This window comes from Pseudochaenichthys georgianus, chromosome 13, assembly GCF_902827115.2.
Source record: "Pseudochaenichthys georgianus chromosome 13, fPseGeo1.2, whole genome shotgun sequence".
Lineage (NCBI taxonomy): Eukaryota > Metazoa > Chordata > Actinopteri > Perciformes > Channichthyidae > Pseudochaenichthys > Pseudochaenichthys georgianus.
In genome coordinates, this window is record NC_047515.1 from 14,863,071 (window position 1) to 14,887,598 (window position 24,528).

At 42.9% G+C, this 24,528-nt stretch overlaps 1 protein-coding gene across 5 annotated transcripts in view; it reads right to left on the reverse strand.

Moving 5' to 3' along the window:
- tenm4 (teneurin transmembrane protein 4) overlaps window positions 1-24,528 on the reverse strand; it is a 154,334-nt gene that overhangs the window by 41,611 nt on the left and 88,195 nt on the right. For all 5 annotated transcript variants that reach the window (XM_034097617.1, XM_034097615.1, XM_034097614.1 and 2 more), the window contains 7 exons: window positions 20,569-20,670; window positions 19,754-19,948; window positions 18,280-18,480; window positions 14,341-14,526; window positions 9,870-10,016; window positions 8,775-8,991; window positions 4,469-4,588 (listed from right to left, as the gene is read on the reverse strand). In XM_034097617.1, the coding sequence (XP_033953508.1) occupies window positions 4,469-4,588; window positions 8,775-8,991; window positions 9,870-10,016; window positions 14,341-14,526; window positions 18,280-18,480; window positions 19,754-19,948; window positions 20,569-20,670 (1,168 nt within the window). The remainder of the gene's footprint in view (window positions 1-4,468; window positions 4,589-8,774; window positions 8,992-9,869; window positions 10,017-14,340; window positions 14,527-18,279; window positions 18,481-19,753; window positions 19,949-20,568; window positions 20,671-24,528) is intronic.

The window sequence follows — 24,528 nt, forward strand, 5'->3', positions numbered from 1 at the left end:
ACCCCCATCTGTGTGTAATGCACTGCGCCTGTGCTCACATTTATATATGTGAGAGAAAGAGATTTGTGCTGCAGGAGGGAGGCAGCCGCCACTTTTCTATCGATCCCATAGATGAAGGCTGTCCACTCTAACATCAGTCTAAAAGCCCTGCAATGCAATCCCCTCCACTGTTGAATTTAAGGGCCTCTGCCTCTGGTCTGACTTGAGAGAGTCTCAGTAAACAGCCTCCTCTGGCCATTTCATCATCTGTAACTGCTGCCTGGCTATAACAGCATGCCTGCACCTGTGCCCAGTTTCTGCACTTCTTGTCACTTCTTTCTAAGAGCCAATTAGCACCTGGTCACCTACAGGCCCCTGGCACAGGGCTGCATCGCACACAGGAAGTCTTTTTTACCAAATGACAGGGAAAAGAACCACATTTTTAATTATTTTAAATAAGCTTCCAAGTCTAACCTGCGTTAAGGCTAAACATCTGATTGGCTATTTTTGTTTTGCCCTTGACTGGGTGTGAGGTTCCACTAGCGGGGTGGCGCAGACAGGGTAGGGGTCGTGACAGTCATTCGCTTGTGTAACCATGATCCGTCAGGAGCCGTACACCTGCAGCCGGTTAGTCTGCATGACACCTGGCAGGCTTAGGCTACGCACGCTCATAACACTTCTGTACAGATAGCCATGGACATCGTGGCCAATCGATGCAGGGATTCACTGGCTGTTATCACTGGGGCTTCTGACATCTCGGCCTTTGTGACACCTGACAGTTTCCTTCAGTATACTGTGATGCCTTTCGGTATGTGTAACGCACCTGCCACCTTTCAGAGGCTTGTAAATCTTGTATTAGGACATGTTCCAGACTGTAAGGCATATCTGGACGACATTGTTGTCTATTCTAAGGACTGGTCTAGCCACATGTCTACCTTAAGAGAAGTTTTTAAGTGCTTGTCGGCCGCATCCCTAACGCTTAACCTTGCCAAATGTGAGTTTGGAAAAGGTACCGTTCTCTACCTTGGTCAGCAGGTTGGTCGGGGGAAGGTGTGCCCTGCTGATGCAAAGATCAGGGCAATTGCCTCCCTCCCAGTGCCATCCACCAGGAGGGAACTTCGCCGCTTCCTAGGAATGGCAGGGTACTATCGCCGTTTCTGCAGAAACTTCTCATCGGTGGCGGCCCCACTCACTACGTTGACCAGTCCCTCAAAGTCTTTCGTTTGGTCCGGTGAGTGTCAGCAGTCATTTGAGAGCCTAAAAGGTATTCTGTGTTGTACTCCTGTTCTTTCTGCACCAGACTTTTCGAAGCCATTCAAGCTCGAGGTCGATGCCAGTGGAGTTGGGACAGGGGCTGTTCTTCTACAAGAAGATGCACAGGCTATCGATCACCCCGTGAGCTACTTCTCCCGAAAGTTCAACAAACATCAGTTGAAGTACTCTACTATTGAGAAAGAAGCTTTAGCTCTATTGTTTGCCTTGCAGCACTTTGAGGTGTATCTTGGCTCCAGTGTAAAACCTATTAAGGTATACACTGATCACAATCCGCTGGTTTTTCTTTCAAGGATGTACAACCACAATCAACGCCTTATGCGTTGGTCGTTGATTGTCCAGAACTACAACCTTGACATAAGCCATAAAAAGGGGTCCGATAATGTTCTTGCCGATGCACTATCTCGTGCTATGTAAATAGAAGGTTCATTGTAAGGGCCAAACATACTGTTTGGATTTATATGTGTGGGGGTGTTACGTGCCAGGCAGGCTGTACATGTGTGGTTTTCCTTCCCTCCTGTGTTTCTCTCTTCTCCCTGTCTTCTGCACAGCTAATCAGCAGCTGATCGGTATCTGCCTGTGCACCTGAGTCTGATGGCTGATTGGATCCTCTCACCCTCAGCTGGCCTATCAGCAACCAGGGCCGACCATAAAGGAGGCACCCAGGAAGTCTTCTCTCTCTCACTCTGGGCCTGTTGCTGAGGAAGGAACATGGCTGTGTTTAGCAACTAAAGCTCTTTGAATAATCTGAACTTTGTTAATGTGTGTGTTGAGAGGTGGAGGTGAGTTTGGTTTCAAAGGATAGTTGTAGAGATAGGCCTGGTTTTGTTATGCTTGTTTCTTTTGTTTGGCACAATCCTTTGACTCCTCCTCCTCCTCCTCCTCCTCCTCCTCCTCCGTAACGTATAAAGCTACCTACGACAGCCTTGCTCACTTGTGCCCTCAGGGAATGCATCAGGCTCAAGGAGTTAACCCTGCCAATGAATTTGGCGCGGCTTATACAAATTACAGCTGATAATTTCTCAGCCAGTGTACAATTATACTGGGATGGACACGATCTACTTGATGTTAACGTGAACCAAGGACACATACGTTTAGTACAAGTGAATAAAGACAGTATTAAGCTCTAGTGTAGCCTCAAATACAATATTCGTGTGCACTTATAAACTAATATAACACATAAGCATCCCTTTTGTCAAGGGTGCCCATTGTCTACATACAAAATGTAAGGACAAAACACATAAAAAGGATATTATAAGTACATGTGAGATGTGGACATCACAGCACCCTTTGTGGGATATGTTTTTACAAACTGCCAAGGGGCCAATTGTATACTGATTTTCCCATTTATATCATGTCTCTTATGTTCTTCCAAGCACATAATCATTTAATAAGCTGGAATCCACGTCAGCATTCTTGTCATTATTGGAGAATAGCTTAAAAGGCAACGCGTGTTTCTCAATGATCGGCCAGTCAGAAAATGGCTATGCGGCTGTAAAGAAACGATGCTCAACCTCTTTTGTTTAGGCCAGAAACTTTTCAAGATAGTGGAAAAGGTAATTTAAAAGCTAAGCCCTTGGACAATAAAGAACACATCATAAAAATGAGTTGAGACAGCTTTCCCATTTCTAAGTGGCTGAACAGGTGCATTTCTGATTTCACGCTGCACTGAGCCGGTTTACAGTGATTGGAGGGGAGTTGCAGGAGACTGGGCATGTTTACAGGCAAACCTTGGGGATGGAGTAGTGTTTGCACATACTGTATGCTGGAAGGGAGAACAACAGTATAGAGCTTTTGCAAAGGGTAGAAAAGGAATGAGGCATAAGAAAAACGGGATACGCATAAAGGGGGAAAGGATAGAGATGAAGCGAAGGCAGTGCAGTGGAAAGGACATGAGACCTAGGGTTCAAGGAACATATACTGTAGGGAAAAGTAAAAGAGTATTGCCCAGAAAGAAAGGCTCAAGGGCAGTAGGAGATTGGAGGAAGGATAGATAGCGTGAAGGGATGGAGAGCAGATAAATAAGTGAGTAAGGTGTGTAGATGAAAGATTTTTGTAAAAAAAAAAGGAGACTGACAAGAAGATGGAATGAAATGAGGGGAGACAAGAATGATTCAAATCAAACAGGCGGCAAAGATGTGGGCCTTTAGAGTGTCAGTGACTGATAAAAGTGTCGGGAGGAAGTGGGGCTTGGAGAGCAAACACCAAGACATGCTCCGCTGTGATGGGGGGGCAGGGTGTGCCACTAGGACTTATAACATTACTGCAACAGATAGAGAGGGATTTGAGGTTGTGACTGTGCGCAATGTGATCCAAAAACATTATTCAGAAAAAGAAAAAAAATTCATGGAGACAATGTTACCCAATGTTCTCTTGTTCACTCCAAGAAGCGCATCTAAACCAGTCTGTGGTTTTTGTTTGGATTTTTTCTGACAAACTCTACTGGTGCCAAAGCAGCTGGCAAAGAATGGCTCAAAGAAAGCCAGGGAACTCAGACTTTTCTTTTTACTTCTTTCATTCGAATATTTCGACACTTTCACTCGAGGGTTTTTGGTGGTACAGTACTGCACTGAGTTTAGATACAAGGTTTCCTATTTCTTACAGAACATATATGTGGAATCGTACAACGAGAATAGTGGACATGTTGGTGAACATGCATTTGTTTGTTTAATTTACATAGATTTAAAACTACCACACAATTTAATAAGGTTAGGATTCATTTTCCACCATACCATCTATAGCAACAATATATTATTAAGCTCCACAAAGCAAAAATTAATTGCAGGTCTGTGGCTTGAACCTTAATATCTCACTTAATTCTCTAAAGCTTCAATTGTCAAATGAATAATGTCCATCGGCACTATATAGGCCCACTGAGCTGATTTGAATTGGCATATTTTATTATTTTCCCTCCCTGCTGCTACTGAAGCATAACTTATGAGTGTACCAGACGGGCTTTGTTTGATTTCTCTGGGAATTGAGCCGAGAACTCCAAAATTAGACCAAATGAAAGCACAAAGCAGATCAATGGCGGTACAGTTTGCTGTGGCAACTGTGTTTTTCCCTCCCATAATTAGAACTTCAACTCAGCACAGTCAAACAACAGTATATATGACAATAATATAAATACCATCATCTTTAGGCAATGCATAGTTGCATACCATCCATTGTTTTGGTGTGTGTGTGTGTGTCTGTGTGTGAGTATAAGGGCCCTTACCTTCCATCCTGTCTAGTGATTGTGTATCCATAGGACGGGTTGTTGATGAAACTGATGTTGACACCAACCAGCGGTGTTCCGTCTGAGGTCACCACTTGTCCACGAATGACACAAGCATGGCTGCATGGGAGAAAGAGCAACACAATGGTTACATATTTACAGAAAAGTAAAGAAAAAACGAAAATACATGGATGGATGTTATCTAAAGTAAATACTGTATACAAGAAAGCAAATAGTCATAACAGAAGCATACCACACTTACACCTCCTAGGAAGTCTCCAACGGTTTTTATATCCAGAATAAACGGATAATGAGATAAGTAGGCTTTCCTTTGCTTTTTCACAAATTCAAAAAAGAGCATTTATCTTTTCCATTACAGAAGGCGGAGAGGGAAATAATAGGACTGCAGATTGCAAGACTTGCTTGGCTGGTTATCAAGACCTTGACAGATTTCCAGACTGACACCAGGTCTCTAGCTGCATAAATTACATCTGATCATCAGTCCCCACCAATCAATAGTGGGAAGTCTTCCAAATTCACCTCCTAATCTTACTGAACTGATGAGTGGAGACCTTGCTGTGTCACGCCCCCCCTTATCGAATTCTGCCCGTGTCATTAGCAAAGGCCCAACTCATGGTCAGCAACCGTTTCTGTAGTCGTTTGCAAAAAATCAGTCCCCTAACAAATGCCTTACTGCCACTTTGTCATTAGACCATGGCTATTTTTAATACATCTGGGTCTTAAACACTGCCACGTACTGGAAACAATTAACACTAGCGTGTTAGTAGCTGCCCTCAACATGTCCTTACCAGAGGCAAGATCATTCACCCCAAACTATCATGGTCCCCAGAAACCCACTTTTATGTTAATTAGGCCAGATCCCCTTCAGAAGACCTTGGATGTCCACCACTGCACTGTAAACAAGCAAGGAGATACTGCTCTAAATCTTTGGAATCACACCCGAAGATCTTTCAGGATGCATTTCCTTAGAATTACTACTAGAGTTGCACATTACGCCGGTTCGAATCTCTTACTAAAAGTCCTCCACTCTGTCTCCCCCTTTCAACTCTTAAGATCTCCACTAAACGCCCGCTGTAGAAAGACTCTTAAGATCTCCACTAAACGCCCGCTGTAGAAGGACTCTTAAGATCTCCAATAAACGCCCGCTGTAGAAGGACTCTTAAGATCTCCAATAAACGCCCGCTGTGGAAGGACTCTTAAGATCTCCAATAAACGCCCGCTGGCCCAAAAATACCTTTAGACAAAAAAACTACTACTAGAGTTAACCCAGCACTCGCCTTGCTGTTTGAGATTAATCATTCATGCTGACAGTTTATTTTAGAGTCTTGTTTGAAGAGGCAATCATCCACATTTTCTTCAGATGGAGCTGGGTAAGTGGAACTATCTCCTTCCTGCTTCTGTGAACCACATGGGGAGATGATTCCTCGCTGTCAAGACAAATGATTTAAATATTGACATCAAATAGAACAGAGAGAAAGGGCAGCAAAGGAAGCGTGAAGCGCTCGCTGCAGAAACTTCCCCTCCGTATGAGATGTCACAAGTCCGAGAGCATTCACAAAGTCAAAAGGGACTTCACGGTATCTCCAACCTCCAGTCTATCATACATCATCCGCAGAGGGCAACGTGAGGACACGCTGTGGAAAATTAACTCAGCTGGAAATCATCTCTAGTTTATGTTTTTTTAAAGAAGGAGTATTATGGATAACAAGTCTTATTCTAGCCAAGTCCTCGGATTTGATCATCGATGTCATGTAAGTTATGTGAATGCATGAAGCTGATACCCCTCATCGCTTCACATACTTTTGACATGATGAATTTGCATCATTCGAACAAGCTGTTCCGAACTGACTCAATCAATTTCACAATAAGCAAAAACGAAAATAAATGATTTTTTTATGAAATTGAACGACCTTTGGTACGAAGATCATTTCACAAATAAGCTTCAAAGACATACAGCAGTTCACATTAGCGTGTAGTTGTTAAAGAGCTACGCTGCTCAGTAGGCTTTCAGACAGAATAAAAAATGCATGCCAGGCCTAAGTAGAGATAACTTTAAATGATGAATACCATCCCAGCAAACAAAAACATAATTATCTACGCTGATGACCTGATTGTAGGGTAAACCCTTATGCAAATGTTACCGCCGCACTCTTTCCCCGCCTTGTATGTTACCAAGCACACCGAGGAGTAAGGTCAAATTAGGAGACGTCGTCGTCAATTTTTAGCTCTCCAAATTGTAACGCTGCTGAAAGGCCTAGCAAACACCGAGAAGTAAACAAACAAGTTTCCTGAAACTAATGGCCTAATGTTAATAAAAGAGCTCTAAATAAAATAACAATAAAAGAGCAAGCCTGTAAATGAAGCGAACAGCTCTGCATGCTGCTAAAAGCCAGCTATAAATCTTAGGCCAAATTGTTCCATAGACAAGTCCCTGTTTACTATTCAAGCCAGCATCCGCTGCTGGGCCTCGGCAGTCTCTTGTATTATGTGTCATGGTGGAGAGTCGAGACGTTTTATGCAGAGGCAGATGCTTTATTCAGTGGCACCTTTGCAGCTTTTTGTGGTGGGAAACATCAGAAATAGCACTCCAACATGTCTACTAGCATGAGGAAGTGGTTAATGGATCAATCAAAAGATGATCAGGTGACCAGGGCAGGCATATCAGGAAGATGCTGAAAGCGTGCCTGTAAGGCTCATCTGAAGCCTAGAGCACCCTGTCATAATCGCACATATCTGTCAGTGGGTGGGGAATGAATACCCAGCATGAATAATAGATTATCACTGATATTTTTAGGTGAGCTGAGGCCTCCAATCTTGCAGCTCATCTCTGGATTCTTGACTTTACTTATTTATGGCTGCATCTTCTTGTGAGAGCGATGGGAGTATTACTCAACCCTCTGCGCCTCGTCCTCTGTCCAGTGAAGAACTGCAAAATGTTGAGTGGTTCTCGAGAGCCAGAGAAATGTCAATGAGGCAAAATGTCACAAAGTGTGTTACAAGTATGGGCTGACACACGGCAAATAGTTCAGGATCGGGCAGAATTTGATGACAGTTGAAGTAATCCCTTTTTTTTTTTAATCTCACTGCGAACTGGGTGATTTCGGTCTGATGACTAAGGTACCACATGCTGAATATGTAATTTCAGAGATAAAAACATGTTTTACTGCAAACAGAGAGGTAAGATGGGCCCCATTGGGGTAGTAGCACACATTTATCCACACATTTGAAAAAGAATTCAATACAAAGATATGCTGCTTAGCTAAATCTACTAATGGAAATGATCTTGCAAAGATAATTGCAAATCTATTTTCCCTTCAACAACAAAGCAACAGCTCTGCTGGACTAAAAATAGGAATGTCTGCAACAATAACCTGTGCCATCAATTTGAAAAACATAACACAAACACTTAAAGTACCATCTCTATGCTGGTGAATTTGTTTGATATGTCCACTGGTTTTGACATTTGACACATTTTCTACCTGAGACAAAATGTGAAATGTTCTCAAAAAAATTCTCTTTATTTTTGTTCTGACTGTTTTCTGTTTGTTTCACAGGAGCATAATACGCCGAGATGAGAGAGATCCATAAGCAAGTGGAATGCAAATAAGGTGACACAGAATCACAAGCGATTAAAGATGAAAAGAGAAGGAGACAAAGGAAAAAGAGGCAGGGGAGTCTTATGGGACCCTGACAGCCATCCTGCCTGATATGAAAGCGCCTCAGATTCCATAGCTAGGGTGTCGAGGGCTCTGCCTCTGGGAGTGGGCCTCAGATGGATTACACTAAAAGTAATCACAATACATGAATATGAGATGCCTTTCAAGGAAAGGAATGCTATCTGCCTTTTGCCATATTCTATGTTTGTCTATCGTCATCTGTCCATCATCCTACTACCCATTCACACCAACAGTCACTGCCTATTTCAGCCTCAACTGCCAATATCGCAGACATATTAGTTTGGGGTTTTTCCTACGTTTTCTGCCATTTGCTGTGAGATAACCTTAGCATCTTAATTGCACTGGCCTACATACATAATAAAAGCCACTGATTGATATTTGCTTGCAGCTGAAATGTCATTGCTTAAAACAAATGTTAGCCATAATACAAATTCAGACGGAATCACTGTTTAATCTAATTGAAATGAGTGTATACAGTAGAATCAAAGTCGAGCACTCCGAGAAGCTGAATTCATTTTCAAACTGACACATGACAGGAGAAAACAGATTTGTCCTACAGGATGTAGCACTGCGTGGTGTCTGGGGAGAGAAAAGCACGAGTCACTCACTTGCCGTCGAAGGGGTTGGCACCAGGGATGATGTGGGTGCTGTCTCTGCCCACCAGGAAGTGCACCCGGTCGTAGAAAGTCTGCAGGTTGCTCTGTGTAGAGGACATCTGTGTCTCCTGGATGATGTCCAGGGGGTCCGGCGAGCCAACGCACAGAGAGGTGGTGTGACAGGTTGCCTGCAGACAGCAGTCTGGATCCATGCAGTCCACTAGGCCATCTGACAAGGTCAAACAAGTCCCACACACACTCTGTAATTATACAACAGCCTGGACACACACCTGGCAAAAATAACCTAAGCGTATATGTTTGAGCCACTGGGGCATTATTCATTTTGACTGCTCTTTTATTACAGGAGTAAAGCCACATTATGAACATCTCATCCTGGAGAATACTTGAACACCTCTAGAACGGCTTGAGGTTCTCTGTCTTTAATTTCGATGAAATTACAAGAGACAGAAAGAGCTGCTGTGCAATTCACTTTACTTTGCTAAAGTGGGTCATTGGACTCGCTACCCTTTGCTTTCAGGGACCTATCTGGCCAGATGGGTGATAAAAATAACCCCTGCTGTCAGGAGTCAGTCAACTCCCCAGCAGCACCCCTTGTTTGCCAGTGAAGGGCTTGTAGTTCCTGCACAGGGATGGGGGGGGGACACAGTCTCTACATGAATAAGGGATGCTAGCACATAGCTCAAGCCCAAAAATGAGGTCTGGAAGAAAGAAAGACACGTCTTCCACTTGGCCCCCAGAGAGGTGCAACCCCCCTGGCTGGCTTTATGTGTGTGCCTGGCTCTGCTCGGGGCGAGCTAGAAGGCATAGCAGAGACTTCCTCCTGGGGTCAGCGCCTGCTCAGGGCTGCAGGCTACTACTCTGCTTTTTAATAAAAAACCTGTTGTCCAGGTGATTGACTGCAAACCTTCCTCATCCTCACCACCCCTGCATAATTGTACAACTGAGCCTGGAAAGCATAGAGCAGGGACAGTATATTCTCAAGCACAAAAAGTGTATTATTTAGTCAAATCATGTCCAGTAAAGAGTCCCTGTTGATTATTGGCCAGTGTAAGAAGGCATTGCTGTGTGTGTTGTTTGTGATTTTACCTCCATCGTTGTCCTTGACATCACTGCAGGCAGTTTCCATTGAGGTGTCACAGCCATTGCCCCTCCAGCCCAGCTGGCACACACAGAACCAGCCATTGTTACCCAGAGTGCACCTACCATTTCCATTGCACAAACCAGGGCAGCCCTCTGCGAAGCAACAAAGGACAAAGACAGACGTCAGCACAGAATACTTATTAAAGCAGGCTTAGTGGGAAACAGATAAATACGGTATGTAAACACGCACCAACCATAACACAATGACTACAATGTGGGCTTGATTGTGGCTTCTGTTTCTCTGACAGCAACAGACTCAAATTATGTGAGGATTTTAAATGGGCGAGGGTGGCTATAATGACTCTCGGCTGAAGTTGATTAATTGAATACACCTTTTGTGAAGCTTCTAATATCCTGTGCAGTACAATCAGATAAAGAGGGATCTTTCTAAATCAATATTCACTCATTACTACAGTAGATTGGCCTCCTGTATATTTGCTACTACATCTGGATAATGAGAGCACATGGCATTCCTGCACATAATAAGAACTGTTTATGTGATTTTCAAATGTGACCGCCATTATGATGAAAGCGTTACTGTTAAAGTTGTCTGCAAAAGACGAATGGGGTGTAACAAACAGCATTGAATAAAGCTCTGTCATTATTTTCTTTTTTTTCTTTTACCAAGTTGTCTCCAAGATATCTTTGGTAATCAATAACATTATCCCTTCATCAGGGGGAGTGCGTGTCCTGCCATTAAGGGAAGTAGAACATAAAACAGTAGGAGGACAATACTGTTATGCATGTGACCCCGGGGAGATAAAAGCGGGCTGTAGCAGACCGACAGGTGAAACATCTCTCTGGTTCTCTCCGGTCTTCACAAGGGCCTAGAACAGAGGATTATCTGCCCCATTTTGCTAGGGCTGTTTGGCATTTATCTGCTGCCTTGTTATTCGTATCCCCTCGCTGAAGCAGAGGCAGAGGGTAACATCTCAAGATATCAAACGCACGACTGTCACCGTTTGCGTAGTTGTGCCTTGATAGAGAGAATGCTAAGCTGACCCATTTGATCAACTAAAGAGACCGGCGCGGCTGTCTCAAAGCTCTTATATCACACAGGGAGAACAGGACTGTGAGAATGAGAGAGCGGGAAGAGGAAGGGAGCGGTGTGTTCAAGTGAGAAACATCAGATCAAGAGAGAAAGAGTGACGGGAATGAAACAGATATGTGTCTTTAAGTATTAAGTAAGCTAAAAGGTAGAAGACGTGCTAAGAATAGATTGGCGTTTTAGATCACATGGTTAGCTGAAGTCGCATTGTGGTTGTCGCAATACAGCTGAAGCACAGTATAATGGCATGAGTCAACATACATGCACGTTTATGGATAAAAGATTGGGGTTTTAAAAAGATGAATCAGAACTACATTTGTATATGTTGGAATAACTTTGACAAAATATTGCCAAATATAACCAAACTTATCCTGTTTTTCTAATATGGAAAAGCCACTTCATCATATTTGACTTGAGCTAAATAATAGAGAGAGTAAAGCTTGTAGCCATGATGGTCCTTGTCCAAGAATGAACAAATGGCAGATGGCAATTGTGCAAACTCAATCGTTTCCTTTTATTAACGTGTATGACGCATAGCATGGGATTGTATGGGAGTCTGCTGCACTATTGAATAATGTTCAATTCTAGGCTATTTAAGAAATTGTACGAAAAATAAATAATTATATTTCATTTTTGTTTTCGCTGTCTCCCCGAGGAAAGGGGCTCACAGTTGAATGCTAATACCATTAGAAAGTGTCCTGCCTCCTGGACACGTTTTGGACATTAGCCTTCCTTTTATGGAGGACATGGACAAAGGAACTCTGGTCAGACCAGTGGCGATGGATGATTAGTAAGCTCATCATTTTTATTACAAGGATAAATAAAGATCCGCTCTCTGTTGGCACCGGTTCAACTTAATTGGCAGGCCTTTTCAGAGAGGAGCCCCTGCTGAGCCCCTGCAACAGCTCCGAACGTGAGGCTGCAAGTGTTCCAAGGACTCCTCTGGCAGACGCTCCGTTGCCAGGTGGTCCATTACCAAGGACACAGTGAGAGTGAGGGAGGGTGCTGAAGGCAGAAAGGCAGGGTTGCTGCAGAGCCTCCACCCCCTGCTTGCCCTGCACCAACCAGACCATGAACCCTCTTAATTAGAGAGGATGCGGCCTCAGCACCTATCAGGCCCTGCTCACAGCTGCAGACTCATCCATAATGCATAGCGCAGGTTATGAAACCCCCTCTCCCGACACCCCCCTATTGAGAAAGCAAGGCCGCACACAGACCAAATACTCAACACGTATAGAGAGGTGCACTACTTGACTCACCAGGTGCGAAAGTGCTAAGTGGAGATTACTGTGTGACAATATGGCAAAACAAAGTTGATGGGAGGTGGGGATCTTTCAAATGAGCTGTTTGAGGCGAGAAGAGGTGCATAGTGTTTGCATATGTCAATGTAGGGGAAGAGCATGGCGTGTGTGCATGGTTTGTTAATGCTGGCTGGAGTTACAATGGAAGGAGGGCAAAAATAGAAGGAAGGAGGAATGCCATACCTTTCACTACCTTATCCAGATAGTGAGCTTGGGAGATAAAAGACAGGACATATAAGGGAGGTTTGAACAGTGCCACTTCCATGACAAGACAGCAGGGCACGGTGTTAGTTTACATTACAAGAGGGAAATACAACAACAACAAAAAAGGTGCAGCCATGAAGCAAAGTCATGCATTACAAGCAACACAACAAATACGATCCAACACAGAGGGAGAGGGATGAGATGGGAGAAAAACTAAGGGGGGGGGGTGGGATGGTGGAACACTGAGAAAGACATAAAGAAAGAGAGTAACAACGTATTATGTTCAGACAGAACATTTTAATCTGTCCACATTTATCAACTGCCAGGATCGTCGGCATATCTTATTAGTATTAGTATTTCAAAAGCAACGTGATTGATGCACATATTACCGCCCTTAAATCTCCAGCAATATCGTGCAGGGGATCAGGATGTTCAACAAAAAGCTCTTTTAATCTTGAAACACCTCTACGGGCAATGAGGTCAGCATTCGGCTGCTCCACAGCTCGGGGCTGCGGGCCAACACAGAGCTCTCGATAATGACAATTGATTTAAATTGAGATCTTTGGCTTCTTAATGGACGACACTGAGGAATATTCTTGCCGAGGGAGTGGCGATCTCAATATGGCACTTATAAAAGGCCCATCAATAATGTAAGGCCGGCATATGAAACATTCACAAGACTGAGTCGAGGCTCTGCAGCTTTGCCCCGAGATATGCATGAGAATTCTGTGAGGGTAAATTATCTTTATCTATTTGAATATGGAATACAGTTTTCATCTATAAGACTAGCATTTTCAGATTGTCCCATCTCCATAGTGACTTATATGCGTTGGAGTTGTACATTTCTGCTCATTGAAATGCTGTGGCAGAGGGGAAGAAGGGCCATCGTTTGTATTTAATGCTTGAGTGTTTCATCCTAGAATAACAATGAGTAAGCTATACGTTAGGTGGCAAGTGTCAATAAAGTAGTGGCTGGGTAGTTCCACTTAGATGAATGCATCACATGTTACATGATTGCCACATGTTTTGTATAGCAGTAGAACAAAGTAAAGAACAACAGAGAGAAGAGAAGGGAATTGATGAAATACGGGGAATAATGGTAGAGTTGAATTCTTGCAAAGCAGGCATCATATAGCATGTCCTCCTGACAGTCCTGGCATCACATGCTATGAAGCTCAGACACTCCTATTAATGAGCTCAAGTTACACTTCATCAATAATAATGTCAAACTTCAGAACTCCTTCCTTGGTCAGTGAGTTATGAACAGTAGAGAGAGGTCACACACAGACAAACAGATGTAGGTTTAAATAAGCCACGGTTAGTAAGAAACTCTTGCCATTCTGTCCAGGTCTTTTAAACTTAACTCCTGCAAGCGTTTACAGAAGAGCATTATTGATAGCATGATAAACAAAGCGCTAAAAGTGATGATGACCCACATACATAGCAAATGAAAAGGGAGAAAAGAGAGAGATGAGGAAAAGGACACCTTAGCACATTCCCACATTAAAATGCATGAAGGCAAGCCTCAGATCCTTGAGTAAACCTGTTCATGCTTTACTGAGTTGCACAAATTCAATTAAGCATGCTTTCCCCTCTCTTCTCAAACTGGACCCATTCCCCTCACACCCAGCGCTGCATACACACACATACAGACTGCCTACGCCTTTGTTGGCCCTCCAAACACACACACACACACACACACACACACACACACACACACACACACACACACACACACACACACACACACACACACACACACACACACACACACACACACCACACACACACACACACACACACACACACACACACACACACACACAATGTCCACCACCCAAACCAAAACCTCTTCCCACCCTACCAATAGTGCAGTGCTCTCCGTTCCACCCCGGACTGCATTCACATTTGCCGTCCGTGCAAGTGCCATGTTCGTTGCAGCGAGGGTGACACGCCCTCTGGTCACACCCGGTGTCCATCCAGCCGTCGTCACAGCGACAGGTGCCCGACACACACATGCCATGACCACCACAGTCCGCTGCACAAATCTCTGTGGGAGACAGGGACACAGAAAAAGACAAAAAAGAGAGTGGGGGAAGACAGACAGAAAGAAGAAAGGGGGGGTGGAGGTGGGATGTAAAGGGAAGACGAGGCAGCAAGGGTGAAGAAAAGACAAATCCAAGAGTTATTGTCAAGGCAAGGCGGCCACGCTCCACTACCTTGTCTAATGGCAGCTGAAAAGAAATTCCTGCACCTCATAAGGGGCAATTCTGTTTGACAATACAAATCTAATAAGTCCATTATAAAGAGAAGACATGGATTGTGGTGACCTTAGCAGACTTATTCTTCTCCTTGTTTCCTTTTAGTAAATTCACCTCTTTCTGGCACACAAGGGGGAAATAGGAAAGCATACACAGCTGGAACTTCTTTTTCAATACAATTGAAAAATCAGCACTAGCATTTTGATGAAACTATACAACGAAATAGTGTCTTTGTTGTACGTGCTGTGTTCATTGCTTTGTTAAATGTATATGGGATACAGGCAGGACATCAAGCTCTACAGAGTTATTCAAGGCATGATTAAAGGCCTCAGATGAAAATATGCTGTTTTTATTCTACCTAAGTGCTGTGTACCAGAGGAAGAATTACATTAATGGAATGGAGAAAAACTGAGAGGCAGAGAAAGCACATTAAAGCCTGGCCGGCGCTTTTGTGTGGCAGCTGAAAGACCTCCCTGACAGGCTGCGATACAGACTGGGACATTACCCCCGTCTCATGGACTCGAAAGCGAGTATGACATGACGGAAGCTTAAATAAATTAAACAATGACATATTTATTATGAATCCCATTGAAATGTTAACCTCTTAATTAAGAATTATGTAAAAGAGGGGGGCTTAGCAGGAGGAACAATAGCCCTGTATCCATGACTTATTGGCCAAGCCATTTAAATATGACCACAGGGGACAAGACTGAAGGTCAAATCTTTCAATAAGTCAATTACTGCATATACAGCGGGTATTTTGTCACTGCTACCGATCTAATTTTAGTGTTTTTTAAAGAGCGTTTAAAAAATCTAATGCTAATTAGAGCTCAGCACTTTGTTAAACTATGCAAATGCTAATGTTACATCTGACTTTTGATTTAGAGGATCACTATTTTAGCAGTGTTTCAATCAGTGCCCCTTATGAATGCTTAAACACACACAAACAAAAAACCGTACATATGCAAACACAGGATATCAGGATTCCTCTCATCAGTCGATTTCTTGTAATTATTTATTGTTGAACTATGCCACTCTGAGTTATCCTCTAAAGACAATATTAACACAGATAAATAGGAGGCGCTAATGAATACAATGAACCCTTTGAGTGATCTCATTAAGTTGAAAAAACAAAATGCTAAATCTGACACTGCTAGGTCCTGTCTCGGAATTTCTAGCATACATACTGTACTGGTAAGAGAAAATAGACTCAAACTGAATGCGAGACAACTGCTCACTCGGAACAAAGGAGAAACCTTTAACGTGAAAAAGATGCAATTACAGCCCGAAGGCAAACCCTCATTATCCGTGGCCAGAGGAGTCCGCAGTGAGAAATACCCCCATCCCCATGATGGCTGTTACCATTTGCACTAAAGGGCCGTGTAAACAAACTTTCCTCTGGGTGGGAGAATGGCATAAGAAAACACACATACTAAAGGACATAAACCTCGGGCATTGTTTTATGGTTTGTAATCGCATTACTACCAACTGTGCACACACAGGTTTCACAGTTCCACAGCCACATGAGAACATGAGTGTCTGCCCTAAAACTATACAGGGAGTGGGGGGTTCAAGAATCTTGAAAGATATATTGAAAGCTTGCCATCTTTTTGTTCACCCCCCAGACAGCAAGGTTACAGGCACCCCACAAGCAGGCTTAGTGTAGTATTAGAGCACAGAAAGCTGTACAATGAGCGGGATGAAGGAGGATAAGGAGCCAACTCATCATCATTTACAGAGCTCTTTCTCTGCGAGGCAAACTCAGACTAACTGCCCATTTCCCTCTAAATCCCGGGGATTACCTAATAGGTCATTGTGTCTGCTTGGAATATGAGAGGATTCCTGGATCCAAGTGACTGCTGGATTCATTTCAGACATATTTGATGAGAATACAAATTATGTTGTCCAAAGGAAAGCAGCTGAATGCAGCAACTGTATCAGTTTCTAGTGAATCAGAGCTGATGTACTGATTATCACCACATCAGAGGCCTGTTCAAACTGAGCTACAGCTTTGTTCTGCCAGGGAATAACCAACATGAGAATAGCTCTCATAAGAGCATTCATATGTGTAGGTAATAGTGCTGGGTGATATAATCAAATATCATGACATTTCTGATGAAATACACTCATATGAAGGGATGAAGGATATTTTAGGGTTGACTATCAGGGATTTCACGAAACATTTACATAAATAACTTTTTAAATAATCAGCTGTAATGTGGTTATAATGTCTGAAACTTTAAACAAATTAAACATTTATTATAAAAAGTCTGCCTTAAAAACCAGGAAAAGATACTGATGCGGTATTACGATATCCAAAATGTAAGACCCCTATTACAAAATCACTATTGATATTGCGCAGCCCTGGTAAGCGTATATACAGTTCTGGGGTTGGCTACACTTAAATGAAATATATGGAAGTTTTAAATCTGCCAACACAGAGTAAGTAATGTTAGATACCTACAGTATACTTGACAGCTCTTTAACAATACGCTACAGAGTGCACTGTGGTTTTGTAGTAAAATACTTCCCTGATAAATGTGAGCAGACAGATGGCTGTCTGAGCTGAACAAAATTGTATGGGACTTTTTTTTATCCTCAGCGCCTAAAGAAGGTATATTCTAGCGGTGAAAGTGTATCTTCTGCTCAGCCTATTCTTGACTACCAAGAGAGAAAATTCCCCATTGACAAAATGAACACAATGGGAACAATCCTCTGGAGCAGAAAGAGCTATCATCAGCTGTAAGCCTTGTGCCAACGCAAAGAAAGCCAGAACTCAAGAAAGAGCATTAACTTGCATTAAATCATGCCTCTGACAATATCCCTGCTATGAGCGTTTCCCTCTTTTCTCTGGCTCACCACATGCAGCATGAGAATAAAACCATTCGTTAAGAAATGTATTTACAGCAACATCTACCAGAGTGTGATTGCTCGATGTGGGCTTCTAAATAATCACTGATGTGTATAATTGATGCTTTTGTATGTGAGCAATTTGTATTTGAACATAGTCACAACTGTTTACTTCTGTGAGGAGCCTAGCAATTATCTATTATATTGAGTCAAGCAGGGAAGAAACATTCCGACAAATAGACCAGGATTTTATCAGAGATAAACTGACCCAGATGTTATTACATGTTGTCGCAGTTTGTCAGTTGTGAGGTATTCAATTAAACTTGCAAGCCTTCAGAGTTAAGTGATACTGACACATATGTACTGATTTGGGGAGTATTTGGCAGTTGTTGAGGATAAGTCTAAGAGATAACACAATTTTAGAAGTGTATTACTCAAAATAAAGCTATGACTGGGGTTTTTATTTAATTGAATCTAAGAGCCTAATCTTAAACTGGTAAAATTACAATCCATCTTTAATAACCTGCTGAATGATTTATTATTAAGTTTATTAAAAAGCTAATTTAATTAGGAGAATGCCCTATTTTCTCTGAATACATTGTTTTTTATATTTGGTAATCACAGCTAAATCAGCCCTGATCTGTGAAGGGGAATCCTGCCCATGTTTGCTCTGACCAGAGGGAAGCACTCACCTGTAGAGCAGTCGTGGCCCGTCCAGTTGGGATCACAGCTGCAGGTTCCGGTGTCTGCCAGGAATGCCCCGTGTCCGGAGCACTGGTCCATGCAGGAGGCCCGGGGGCTCTCACAGCCTGGCCCGCCCCAGCCCACAAAGCAGTGGCATTCTCCCTGGACACATACCCCTCGGCCTGAGCATGTTGGATCCATGCAGTCCACTAAAAGGGTTCCAAAGAGACAGTGTCAGACACACCAATCACCTGCTGTTTCCCTCTTTCAGAGGCAACCTGGCGTCTCTTTTTGAGGCCGAGCTGAATGACAAGTGCAGTGGGCCATAGCTCAGCTGCACACAGAGAATGACACAAGGAGGCCTACTTTCTTTAAACTGGAGACAAGATTTACAGTCAAACTAATGTAATGGCACGAGGGCTTATGGTATCAAACAACAGGTACTACCAACGCTCCTGCTGGCACAGCTCCATCAACTCATATTGAAAATCGCTTCAAAAGAGGGAGGGTGCTTTAATGCTGGAAAAAAACAGGGTAACTTAGGGAAGGCCTGGGGCCACTGCACTCTAGTTTACACACTATCTGAAGAACACTGTCTCTCTTCTGCTTGTTGGTGGAGTTTAATTAGTATGCAAATATCTAATTAATACCTGGTTCTATGGCATCCCTTCCCTTGACATCTTGCTAAATGAGCGCTTACTTTGTAAGGCACAAGAGTTGTGGGAGCAAGTAGTTAAAATAATGACATTCTTTCTAGCAAGCATGGTACACACAGATGGCCAATGGGCCCCGAGCAGGAGCAATGTCTAGCCACGGAGAGCAGCAGGCCGCGCCACGGCAGCTCCCCTTTACCATGACATAAATGGGTGTAAAGGCCGTCATAGGAAGACAAACAGGATCTGTTGCCTCTTAGCAGATGGTTTGGGCACAAGGCACAAAGATCATAGGCTAACTGACAAGAGAGTCGCTCCTGGCAATTAATCATTGTGGCTGAAGGTCGCACGGAAGAAAGGTAAAAATGTTAAAGGGTCCTCGTCCACATTCCCCCTCCACTCCTTATGGCTCCACCCAAAATAGAATGGGCCCCTATGGATGTCACAAACCCCCATTTTTCATCTTGAATTGAGAGCCTTCAAGAGCTGGCAAACACAATGGCTCCTTCGATGTTATCTGGTCAAGCTGTATCCAGCATCATGAATGCGGAGTTTCCCAATGGATTAACATCAGACTTTGCGTGTGAATTTCAGGCAATAAATGGGCCGTTCCGATTAACCTCATGCCTTATATCCATGATTTATACAGGAGAAGTCACCATATTGTGAAGTGTTAATAACTAGCTATAACGATCTTCATAAAGAATGACCCGTTAGTATTTTATTAAAATGTCAAGCACTAACGAGTTAAGATGGCAGTAACAACAGCCGTTATGTGTAGGACTTTATGCGTGTAGGATACATTACCATGACTTATCAAAACAATCACCTTCTTCACAGTTTTCACCCTTGTAGCCCGGGTTGCAGATACAGGTTCCCACGATGCACGTCCCATGGCTGCTGCATGTGATGTCAATGCACTGGTTGGTGGGAACGTCACACTCGGAGCCCTTCCAGCCGCTGTGACACATGCAGCGACCTTTAAGGTATTGACCATTCCCACTGCACAGCACTGGACAGGCAGCTTTGAAAAGAGCAGACAGCATACATCCATTTGAATGGACCCCTTCAACCATAGCTTCAAAGAATAGTGAGTGTGTGCGAAAGTCTCCGTCTGACAATGAGCTTCTGAGCTAAATGGTAAAAGGTTTCCTTTCTAGGGAGGGTACAATTTGCAGCACACATTACTGCACTTTGTCATCCAGTGCAGATGTGACTCACAAAACCAACCAACAGATATCTGCACAATGGCGGTTGAGAATACAAATACAAAAATCTGTGCAGATGGATACCAGATGGCAGTATGTGTTCAAATATGTCCACGGAAATGACGAGCATTTAAACACATTTCCTAAAGTCGTTTTTGTGATTTGCTGAGAAAAAATGCAGCCGAGGAGCCTAGCCTCTGTAATTTAAATCTCACTTCTCTATATACTTTTCAAGATATATTTTAAGCAATAGTTCATTAGGAGAGGTTGAGATGAATCATCGGAAGTAGTACTGCTTAACCTAATTTGAGAAATATAATACAAAGTTATTAAAATGGCTTTGTTCTGGTCCTGGTGAACATCATTTGGTCGATATCCAATAAAACAAATGTATGACTGACATGAATCGATAAATACATAATGAAAATGGACTCACCTCGCCCACAGTCCGGTCCTTTGAATCCTAAAAAGCAGTGGCATGTTCCAGCCACACAGTCCCCGTTCCCAAAGCAGTTACTGGGACAGTCATCAATAGACTCTGCAAGAGAGCAATCAGGAGCCTTTCTGAGTAATGTGCTTTGAAAAACAATTTTCCTCCCACTCATTTTCTTTTGGCTGATGATTACCCCTTTGCTAATGACAGTGATAAGCAGAGGCTCTGGTCCTGTAAACATTTCTATTTAAGTGCAAAAAACATTTTGGAGTGTTACTAATGCCCCCCCCCCCCCCCTCTCAATTGGTGGGAGAAACTAAAAGAGTAAACAACTTCTGATCATCAGGGCTTCTACTAAAAAGTCACAAAGAAAATTAATTCTCAGAATCCCAGAACTCACTGCATGTGATAAGTGGCATGCATCATTAGACAAACCCAATTTGATGCTTTTATGGCACACTGCAACCGGGCGATTGGAAGCATCAGCAGCACTGGAAACTGCCTTTTCCCACTACTCCCACCTACTGTGGTTAGCCTGCTCTCGGTATTGGCAGTACCAGAGCAGACAGGGAGACTGCTTTGTGCTCCTGTTTTGTCTATTCATCACACTTCTTTTGTATCTACCTTTTCTGTTGTGTGGTCTTAATAATAGTGATGTACAGTGTTGAATGCCCTTTTGTTGGTTATTGACAACAGTTGTTTTTCATCAATTGGGCTTTTAAAAAAAAATCTGACAACCAGTTCTGTTTTCAAAAATAAATAAATAAATATAACAATGGAAAATAACACTGCGTTGTTGAAAAAGAATGTTGGCATCTCATCTAAATGTAGATGGGCTCAAATCAAATGATGTGGGGTTTGATCACAGACTCTCAGTCATTCCCTCTGATCCAAAAAGCAGACTCTGCACACCTCACCATGATCACAGAACAGCCACTATGCAACACATACAAGTGCTATCTTTTGACATGTCCTTATGAATAGAAGCTTGGGAGACAATTGCAACCATGAGACCAAAACAAATATATCTTTCAAATGAAATTGTACGTACAAGATGCCCGTGATGTAGACATGATGAAGAATTGCTGGAACTATTTAAATCTTAATGTGACTGTAATGTGTACATTCTTTTACAGTAAACTCAACTTTAAAACATTTTTATCTCTGACATTTCAAGAATATCATGTACTAATTGCATATATATCTCCCCCTTTTATAAATATATTTTGTATATAAGTATATTTTGCATATAAAGATAAGCCAATTCCTTTGAAAGCGCAGTTTTACTCCATTTAGCCTCATGGTGTTCATGTATTGCCTCACATTGATTATGTGGCATATTATTATCTTTCTTTCTCCTGCAGTTCTGTGAGATGCCAACAATCAGCACAACACATTATTTTCTTTATTGATCCTTCTAACTAAATCAAATAGATCTGCAAAATAATTATTTCTACTACCATGTTCTGGCTTTTATTATAAATGAGAGTGACCACTGAGGTGCTCTGCAGCAAAGCTCTGAAACACGATGCTCACTAAATTAGGCCTGCAATGGTGCTGACAAATATTCAATCTTGTCCATTGCCTTCAGGCAGCCGGGGCTCTGAGGCAAAACTTACTGAACAAAGACTCTCTTGTGCTCCACAAAGGGCTAGAAATGTGAGCCATGGATTCAGCTTCCCTTTACTCTGGAGAGTCAATCATCAGTGAGGGTGCAACGCAAGACAGAGAGAAGAGACAAAGAGAGAAAGAGATGGAGGCAGAGAAGAAAATATAAATATAAATGCTGCTGATGCTTTCTGTGCTGCCATGTTGGGTTAGTGAGGGGATGCTGGGGAGACTTTCCTCCAGGGTGGTGGAGGAAAATCCCCATGTTGGTGGGTTTTAGATGGATTCTAACAAGAATATCTACCTACAGCAGGGGTGCCCAACCTTTTTTGAACCGAGAGCTACTTTTAAAGTTGCCAGTCTGCCAACTATTATACCATTTTGTACAATAATTATAATGCATAAGTTCAAACAAACTAAAACTTACAACTGATTAATAAATAACGGTATCTAACTTGAGTTTTTATTTTTTTACTGTCCCCCAAAAGCGCATCGGCAGCCTCCAGGAATGCTTCTTTCACAACTTCGCCGTCTTTGAAAGACTTCATGTGTTTCGCAAGAACGTGACTGACACGATACGATGCTATGGTAGCAGCCTTGCTCTGGTTGTTGGGCCGGGTGAAAATGCACTGCTGTGCATTTAGCTGTCCGTTCAGGCCCCTCCCCTTTTGGGAGCGTAGGGCAGAATTAGGAGGGAATTCCGTCTCGTAGCATTTGTGCACTGTTTTGAAATGCCGCTCCTAAATTACCCTTCTTCGATAAAGCTACGCTCGCATTACAGATGAGACAGATGGACTTTGAATTGGAATAGATACAAAAATAATCATCCTCCCACTCGGAGTGAAAATTATATATGTTTTGCTTCTGCCATAATTGCGGTCTTGTTTGTGTGCGGACTGTCACCATGGACTGTCACTCCTGTTGTTGACGGACAACGTTAGTGAATTAGTGCACTGCCCACTAGCCACGCCCCGACACATGGGGTCACGCCGGCCAATCACAAAGCTTTGATGCGATCAAGTGCATTATTCTGGCACAGGAAGATTATGTTATAGGACATTAACGATAAAACAGAATATTGTTGTTCTATTTTTAGACACATCTCGTGATCGACTGGTTGGGCACCCCTGACCTACAGTAAGACTCCAGTATGTGTGGCCATTAAAATGCCTCCCAGAAGCAGAATTATTCAGGAGAGATTCTTGCTTTTAATTTTACAGCTCACGTATAAAGGGACAGTACAACTAAGCAGGGTTGTAATTTACTGTTCACTAAACCAAGTCAGTGAAGTGAAAGATCAAACTTAATCTGCAATCTACTGACATATTAAGGGGGCAGGCATTCATGAATGTGTCTCTAATTATAGGTTATCTTATCTTTATCCATCACGGGTATTTCTTTTAGTGATCAACAAACCGTCAAATAGAATGTATTTAATTGAGTTATAGTGAACTGCCGTGCTCCCTCGCTGACGCAGTTTGGTAGATTGCGCAGTTCCCATGTCTATTGGGCGTGTTTCCTCTGAGAGCAGGAAGGGAAGGCCATGAATATCTCTTAGCCACATACTCGACATAGGCCAACGCATAAATCATGGATTCAAGCAGAGCTTCATTGAAATTCATTACCCTTTCACATCAGGGGAGCTAACTATTGTGCGAGTCTCTCCGGCGGGTGAGGACGGAGAAGCGTGCAGCAGGCAGCAGGTTTAATCAGCGCCTTGCCATACTCTGAGAGGATGCTCAGCACCTTGGAATGATGGGTGGTTGTGTACAGAGAGAGCCTGGGCTATATAATGAGACAGGATTATAGAATAAGACGTTGGGGCTGGCATTTTGATTCCCTTTGCTTTGCTTGGCCTGTAAAGGAAGCCATGTCTGGGTTGAAACATGTCTGGCACCAGGCAGCAAGGGACACATGGCTTCATGCTCCAGAGGGCTGTGATACAAAACATTCAGGGGGACACATTTCACATTGCCATGGAGCCACCGCCAAGTAATGAGGAGGAGCATTAAACACAGGGACGCTCCACCCCCCCAGATGTATTATAGCATGGTTATTTGCTACAAGCAAACCTTTTATTTAATGAATGCGAAGAGCACAACGGGCCTCGCTGACAGTAAAATGAGACATCTTTTCCTTCCAACACTGTCAGAAGCACTAAAATAATTTTACTGTTAGTGTCTTATAAACAATGCCGCATGGTCTCTCAGAGCGCCTGTTCTAGTTATTGTTCACATATATTTATATGGCTGGGCTGTGCTGTCTGAAGGTCAACTCTATCCCTCCATGGCTCAATACAATTCAGGCAGTTGGTGAGATTCAATTTCTGCTGAAGGGCACTTAACCGGTGACCCA